The sequence below is a fragment of the Ursus maritimus genome, unplaced genomic scaffold (genome assembly GCF_017311325.1).
Source record: "Ursus maritimus isolate PB19 unplaced genomic scaffold, ASM1731132v1 scaffold_33, whole genome shotgun sequence".
In the NCBI taxonomy this organism is placed as follows: Eukaryota; Metazoa; Chordata; class Mammalia; order Carnivora; family Ursidae; genus Ursus; species Ursus maritimus.
This window is the reverse complement of record NW_024425897.1, coordinates 6,160,869-6,169,132: the sequence shown is the minus strand read 5'-3', so window position 1 is coordinate 6,169,132 and position 8,264 is coordinate 6,160,869. Positions and strand designations below refer to the sequence as shown.

General features: G+C 51.9%; 1 protein-coding gene across 1 annotated transcript in view; it reads right to left on the bottom strand.

Annotated features, from left to right (window-relative positions):
* Positions 1-1,258: 1,258 nt before the first annotated feature.
* Positions 1,259-8,264, bottom strand: part of KIAA1671 (KIAA1671 ortholog) — a 128,787-nt gene continuing 121,781 nt past the window's right edge. The window contains 5 exon segments of the mRNA XM_040619650.1: positions 1,259-2,090; positions 3,269-3,351; positions 4,267-4,400; positions 6,080-6,207; positions 8,067-8,241. Of these exon segments, the coding sequence (XP_040475584.1) occupies positions 3,273-3,351; positions 4,267-4,400; positions 6,080-6,207; positions 8,067-8,241 (516 nt within the window). The 3' untranslated portion in view covers positions 1,259-2,090; positions 3,269-3,272.

Sequence of the window (8,264 nt, the reverse complement as noted above, 5' to 3'; positions counted from 1 at the left end):
AGGGAAGGGAAGGGAAGGGAAGGGAAGGGAAGGAAAATCACCCAAAGCAGCAGTTCCTGGAGGAATCAAATCTCCACCCAATAGCCACAGAGAATTGATTGACCACTAACTCGGGGAATGAAAAGAACACCAACTATAATGAAGCAGGGCCAAACCTCGAGACAGACGCATGAGGCTTCCATATGCAAAAGGCTGGGTGGCTGACAGGGTCCAACAACTGCCCATCAGTAGCCAAAGAGGTCAGCCAACGTGACTGGTGGGGGTGGGGGGTGGGGGGAGAGGGCTTCAGTCCCTGTCCAGGGTGCTGAACCTGGAGAAGCAAGATTGCTCTCCACCCCTCACACCCACCCCCAAGAGAAGGAAGAGACGGTAAACGATGATAAGGGAGGAAGAAGGGATGGGGAGACAAATGGAGACTCCTGGAGATGTGGCCAGGGAGAAGAAAGGTACGTCTTGACACCATTTGCAAATAATGGATTTCTCAAGAAAGATTTTCATGTCTTGGGAAGTCAGTGGGTGGGCATGCCCGTGGCCCATCCCTTCCATATCTAGCCTTAGGAGACTCAGCCCTGGGGCCCCTCAGCAGTCACAGGGGGCCCTATGAATTGCCCAAGAGTCTTTCTCACCAACAGGCATCTCCCAGGCAAGGTTGGCACAAAGTTTATGGCAACTCCAGGCACGGCAGTTGGCCAGTCAAGCGTATCTAGGATGTTTGCTGGAGCCTTGGGTTTCAGACGTGGACGAGGCTGGTGTTGAGGATTTCTAAAAGGAAAGACCACGTAGAGAGCGCCTACGACCCCCAGAGGTCTTAGAGATTCCTGGGAATGAGCTTAGAGCTAGCAAGAAAAAAAAAGAGGCAAGGTAAACCCTACACATTGTCACCTAGCATCCAGCACTTCTGTCCAGAGAAGGATTTCAACAAGACCCTCCCTTCCTGCATTTGGACCTAAAGGAAGCACTTGGTCAGGTGCAGTTGGCAGGGGGTGGGGCGGGGACTGGTAGAAGGAAGAGGTGAGAAGAAACAGAAGAACCCATCCCCCCATTCATGCATTTGCTCCAATTTGGAATAATTCTTCCATGCCAACAGCTTGGGTGCTGTTCAAAGAAGACCGGAGAAGATTCTCAGGGCCGGTCTGATGTTTGAGTGGGAAAGGCACTGCCATCGGGGCTGCCGCTGATGACCCCTTGAGGCCAAGGGACAAAGGTCACTCCACAGACATCAGAGCTCAAATGAAAAGAAACCAGGAAAATATATATATGAAGGTGACAACGGGAATTTTTTTTTAAAAGCATGGATAAGGGGTAAGATAACCTGAGATGATCGGATACTTCAAGCAAATTATTCACATATCTTTCCTTCTGGACATAAAAAACTTATATGCATATCCAATTTCAAAGAAAATTGGCTGAATTATTGCTTGAATGCCTTCTAAAGCAAACCAAAGTGATGTATAATGAACAGGCCATGTCTGCACGCAGCCCCACGGTGAGAATAGATACACTTGAAATGAGGGTGGGTATGTTTAAAAAATTGGAGCTGCTGATTCTTGGAAAGGGAGGGAGATGGAACTTGCCAATAAAGCAATCACAACCCAGCCCGGTGACACTGCTTTGGGCCCCAATTCTAGCAGGACACAGAGTTTCTTCTTCCTTGGAAGTGGGCTTTTGAAAGGGACCTGCGCTGGTGTTGGGGGAAGAGGTGCCTTCACAATGCAGGTGTTTTCCAGAACCCGGGGAGATGGTCCAGCCTCAAACCGATGTTCCCGGAGTGATGTCTACAGTGCGTAGAAATGCACATTTTCCATATAAAACACAAAACCACAAGCGTGGACAGTTCTGGGCAGCCTGGCTGCGTCCTCAGCCTCAAGTGTTGTCTGGGGAGACGTGCGAGTGCTTGAGGACGGTGGGTCTTCACTCCCCGATCCGGGGAGAGCCTGTGGAGCGGCAGGAGGCACTGGGCCGTGTTCTCCACCCAACCGGAAGGGCCCAGGCAGGTAACCTTGTGCAGGAAGGAACGGCATCAGCGTGGCCTCATCTTCGGGCTCTGACAGTTAAGGCTTCAGTTCGTTAGACGTGGCAGTGTCCCCTGTCTGGAGAGGAGGAACAGTCCTGGTGTCAGCAAGGGGAACATGTGACCCTAGGTGTCTCTGCCATCAAGCCTTTAAACCTTGCCTGGTATTCTCCGAGACGGCCATCCCCCATCCCCACAAGCTGCAGGCCAAGAAAGAGGACTTTTTGGTTTTGGGGGGGTTTTTTTGGTTTTGGGGATTTTTTTTTTTTTTTTTTTTTTTGGAGTGGGGTGAGGAAGGTGGCAGGTGGCCAGATACAGTAGAACCAATGTAAAGTTTAGGGTCAGGTTAGGGTTCCAGCCTGTTTCCCCAAAAGGATGGCTGGAAGGTTCACAGAGATATCACATAGATAGCACTAAACACAAAAATCAACCCAGGCTCCCATTCCTTATCCCAAGCCCTTGAGCACCGATTACCTGGGAATTTAGAATTTGGTGGTGGGGGGGAGTTTATTATCTGCACGTATATACATGCGTTATGCATACATATCTGTTATGAAATGCCCCCGTAATATACCCGCCGTGTAAAGTACAGACATCCATGCAGGTCAGGTTTTGCCACTAAGGAGGTCATGAAAAACTTTATCGTCAGTGTTTTCTGGATCTGAGGTTTGCAGGTAAGGGGCTGGCGGGTCTCCTGGGCTACTCACATCAGAGCCAGCTTTTAGGGAGCAAGAGCCATAGGTCACCTAGGATGACCGCCAGCACTTTAGTGCCCTCTCAGTGAGCCCCATGACCCCTCAGTGACATGGGCGCTGTTACCCCATTTTACAGATGGACAACCTGACGTTCACGATAGGAGGTCATTTGGGACCCACACCAGGGCATATCTAATTATTTGACTTTTTAAATCTTCTTTTTGTTCAAATTAAATTTTATTCATACAGGTTATATATGAATGTAATAGTTGGAGACATTTCGGATTAAGCTAACTGCTGACGCCCCGCCTTTCCACTTTATAGAAGGGTTTTGAGATGCGGTGAGAAGTGCGCGAGCCCAGAGCCTAGGTTATCTGGCCCCTAGACCAGGCTGTCCACCTGGATTTTTTTCCTCGAAGAGGAAACAGATCAGCAGCCCCCTCTTCATTGGAACCCAGAACACCTGCACCCATTTTCCCTTCTGTCTCCTAGAGTACAACACCTCCAGGCTCTGACTCTTTGCTTGCTGGCCCAGGGTCCCCCCTGTGCCCCCACTTCATACCTGCTCAAGCTTGGTTCTCATACAGGCTTTGCCTCTTCTTGGATTTTAGCTCCTTTAACCACTGGGGAGAGGGCTCCTCCGACCTGAAAGCACAAAGCCAGTGAGAGTCAAGTGCAAGCCAGACTGAGAGCTCCTTGCAGGCAGGGCTGTGAGGCACCTGACCCTGCATCCCCGGTGCCCAGGCGATGCTGAGCCGGGTGCTCACAGGTGGTAAAGCTTCCGTGTTAACGTGATCGATGAGCAAGAAACAGGAACTGAAGCGCCGACAACAAGGAATGGTAAATAAATCACGGTACGCCCATTCTACGAAATAATCTGCAGCTGTGAAGTCACGCTGACACATGAATTATCTCTGTCCATCCATTTGTCACCCTAGGCATATGATGGTTAATTGTATGCGTCAACTCAGCCAGGCCACGGTACCTCGATAGTTGGTTGAACATTGTTCTAGATGGTTCTGTGAAGGTATTTTGTAAGATGAAATTAATATTTAAATCAGTAGACTTTGAGTAAAGCAGATTACCCTCCCTGTTATGGGTGGGCCTCATCCAATCAGTTGAAGACCTTAATAGAAAAAGACTGACCTCCCCAGAAGAAGAGCAAATTCTGATCACAGGCTACTTCTGGGGACTCAGACTGCAATATTGACTCTACCCTGAGTCCCTAGCCTACCGACCTGCCCTGCAGATTTTGCACTTGCTGGTACCCACGATCGAGTGAGCCAGTTCCTTAAAATCAATCTCAGTCTCAATCTCTCTCTCTCGAACTCTCTCCCTCTTCTTCTCTCTCTCCCTCCCTTCTTCTCCCTGCTCTGTGTGTATGCGTATATATGCATCCTATTGGTTCTGTTTCTTTGGAGAACACTAACTAACTCAATGCCCATAAGACACAGACAGATGCCTTATGTTCCCCAAACAATAACACATGATCGTCTGGGGGATGTAAGATTTGTTTTCACTTTTTTAAATGGAAGAACACACGTCCCCCAGACCCCTCACCTGTCATCCTTCTCCATGCTGGAGGGCAGCACGCGACTGCCCAGCTGGAACGGGGACTTGGGGGTCTTGGGCTGGGGGGCCCAGCCTGGGGCCTCACTGGGACTGTCCGCCTCCGGCCTCTTGTGCAGCTGAGCCTGGGGAGAGAAGAGAGTCAAGTCTGTGACCACCTCTGGTCTGTGGAAGGCTCCCATCTGATGGCACGGGTGCTGTTTGGCAACAACAGGGCCCCCCAGTAACTGAACGGACCCAGGCAGGAAACACACGGGCAAGCAGGGGGAGATGCCATCTGACCTTAGAGGCTAAGAGAAATCGGAGGCCAGGTGTGTGGTCTACACAGCCAACCTTGGCCACTAGGATCAAAAAACTGCCACCAAAACCCCACACAATCGTGTCCTCTCCTCTTTGACGGAAAAGCCCCCATTTGTATGTTCCCAGGACAGGATGCTTCCTAGGAACCCGGCATGGAGGCAATGGCCCCATCTTGCAGATGACATTCACCTCTGCTAAGGTCCTTGGGCCCATGTCCACATGGATAAAACAAGGTTTTGACTATCACGTTCCCACAGCAAAAAGGCAGGGCGGATTTCCCCCCATTTTTGGAGGGCATGGTTGGGAATGGGATGACAGTAGGGTGTGCACAGAGTTCCCTTAGGGGCCCAGGCGTGTGATGGTGGCAGGTGGCAGCTGTCTCCCAGGCAATGTTGGACGGTCCCCATCACCGTCACCCGCCTGACACCTCTGTGTGCTCAGCACCCCCCGTTTGGACTCTACCAGGCCTAACGTATATGACACACATTAGCCAGAAGTAGAGGCTGGCTTTCCCCATTTTACAGAGGAGTAGCCTAAAGGTCAAAGGTCAAGCAGCATGCCCAAAGTCAGAGTTTTCGAGACCTGGGATTGTCCAACCCCAACCCCAACCCCAACCGCAACCCCAGGGCTCCTTCCAGAACAAGCCCAGTACCCTCCCTTGATTGTTCCTGACTGCTGTGCATTGCCGGTGGCTGGGAGTGATGGGAGCAGGTGTGGCCGCCCCCAGGTTCAAGGAGCTCGTGCTAACCATCACACACGACTCATAAGAGCCTCATCTCGACAGCGTGCGGGGGATCCGAGCTGCATCCAGGGACCCAAGGACTGGCTTTGGGAGTTACGTGGGGTGTCTGCATGGGAGCCGAGAGCCCTTGCTGCCTGCTGTGTTGGGCTGCCCTGCGACATATCACTTGCCGATGCTGGGAATGAAAGGCAGAAAACCACTGGCCTAGAACAGCGGCTGCCAGATGTTCCCATCTTGAAGGCCTATAAAATCAACCATGGGGACAAGCATGATGTTTACTGACTTTGTACTCTTGCAAAAAATGGCAGGTACTGTGGCCTTGTGAGGTCTTATTGGGGGAAGCTGGGTGAGGTGTGCATGCGGACCCCCTGCACTATTTTTGCAACTTCTAGTGAGTTAAACTGTTTCAAAATTGGAGAGGAGGGAGGGAGGGAAGGAAGGGAGGAAGGGAGGAAGGGAGGAAGGGAGGAAGGGAGGAAGGAAGGAAGGAAGGAAGGAAGGAAGGAAGGAAGGGGAAGAAGGAAACGGAGGGAGGAAGGAGGGAAGGGAGGGAGGGAGGAAGGGAGGGAGGGAAGGAGGGAAGGGAGGGAGAGAGGGAGGGAAGGAAGGAAGGAGAGAGGGAGGGAAGGAGGGAAGGGAGGGAGGGAGGGAGGGAAGGAGGAAGGAAGGGAGGGAAGGAGGAAGGGAGGGAGGGAAGGACACGTGAGGCCTGTCCTCCTTGCTGCCGAGGCTGAGGGTAGCCCTGGGTGTGCAGCTTGGTACCTTCAGCGCTGCCGGGTCCATGCCTGGAAACACAGGCATCCTCTGCGGATGGCTGGTGGGGGTCCTCTCGGCCCTGGAGGGCTTCTCCTCCTCCTCATCTGACTCTTCCCTCCTGGGAGATTTCTCCTCTGTCACAAAGAAAAGAGCACTGACATCACTGGGCAGCCACTGGACCCTCTGCCCATGGTCCCTCCTGCTGTCCTCACACCAGCTGTGCCTGGAAGGCATCACCGGCCCACTTTACGGACAAGGACCAACAGGTTCCTCATGGCTGACCACGCGGTATGACGGGTGTTCTGCTGGGAGAAGGCACAGACAGACCCGCCTCTTGGCTCCTGGCTCCCTCCCAGTCAGGGAAAGAGAAGGAAGTCTTTGGTAGAGAGGCAACGAGACAGAAACGCTTTCAGCCAGCAATGCACGGGGCTCGTGGTCTCAGAAGAGGGGGCAGAGGGCTTCGTGTGTCTCGTGGAAGGTCCATACGGAGCTGGACCAGGAAGCCACCTCCCTTCGCCACAGCCCCCTTTTCTGGGACTTCACTCCATTGCCATGTGCCAGCCTCACAGGAGAGACTCTGGGGACATGGACCATTTCAGACAGCGTGCAGAGAGGCCTCAACAAGGCATTTAAACACTTCCTTTAATAATAAACATGAGAGGGGCGCCCGGGTGGCTCAGTAGGTTAAGTGTCTGCCTTTGGCTCAGGTCATGATCTCGGGGTCCTGGGATCAAGTCCCACGTTGGGCTCCCTGCTCAGCGGGGCGTCTGCTTCTCCCGCTCCCTCTGCGCGTGCCCTCTCTCTCACTCTATCTCAAGTAAATAAATAAAATCTTTAAAATAATAATAATAACAATAAACATGAGGTGGCAGAAGGAGGGACAACCCTCCAAGCATTTCGTGAAGGTATCTGGTCAGGAGCAATGCCTCTCGCCCAGCTCGGAGCGTCCCACTGGTGGCCATGGGCAAACCCCATGTGAAAAAACACCCTGCAAGTGTTTGGGGGGACACACCGCTGCATATGTGTAGAGCAGGGAGCTCACCTGCTACGGTTTCCATTATAAGAGGAGATTTTGCTTCTTCTTTTTTTTTTTTTTTAAAGATTTTATTTTTTTATTTGACAGAGATGGAGACAGCCAGCGAGAGAGAGAACACAAGCAGGGGGAGTGGGAGAGGAAGAAACAGGCTCATAGCGGAGGAGCCTGATGTGGGGCTCGATCCCATAATGCCAGGATCACGCCCTGAGCCAAAGGCAGACGCTTAACCGCTGTGCCACCCAGGCGCCCCGATTTTGCTTTTTCTTAACACTCCTCCATGGCTCCCCACCCACAAAGTCGAACTCCTTAGCAAGGAATCACGACTGTCCGTGAGCTGGCCTCTGCGCACCTTTCCAGCATGACCCCTGCTATTCCCGGCTGGAGGAGCCCCAAACCGCTTAGAGAGACCTCTGCCACACACACACGTGGGCTTCCCACACCCCTGCCCCTTTGATCCTACTGTTCTGTCTGGAATACCCTTCCCTGCCTGATGCCTACTGGCTCTTTGAGATTCATTTCAGGTTTTGACCTAGGACTCGGCCAAAGAAGTCCTTAGAGGAAAATGCGTAGCCTTAAAAATAATTCATTAGAAATGTGAAAGACTGGTAATAAATGGAACTGATCTTTCAACTCGAGGATCTGGGCAAAGACCCATGATCAAACCTCAAGAAAGTATGAGTGGTGAATTTAATAAAGGTAAAGGCAGAAGCAGTAAAAACCTATTAAGTTGTATTTTTGTCCCTGGCAACCTGTGGAGCCCCAATAAATATATCATCCTGAAAAAAACCTTTTTCACCTAATTTCTAATAAGGTCTGTAGAAGAAGAGAGCACAGTTTCCTATGTAACTGCATTCTGATATCCCACAGGCTACAAAGACAGGAAGTTCTTCTGTGTCTAACCTAAATCCGTCCTGCTGTTCAGTGTGGCATCCGTGGAGAAGGGAGGGTGTGGCGTACCTGTTGAGTCCTTGAACATCCACGCGTTGTTGGCCTCCTCCTCCAAAGGAGACCTGCTCTCCGACTCACTGACTCGGCTGCGCCGGAGGGAGTGGGAGATGGGAGCCCGGCGGCGGCTTCTCTTGCTCAGCTGCACCCGGGTCTTGAGGGCACTTGAGTCGAGGACTGAGGTTTGCTTTGGGAGCAACAGGCAGGAAG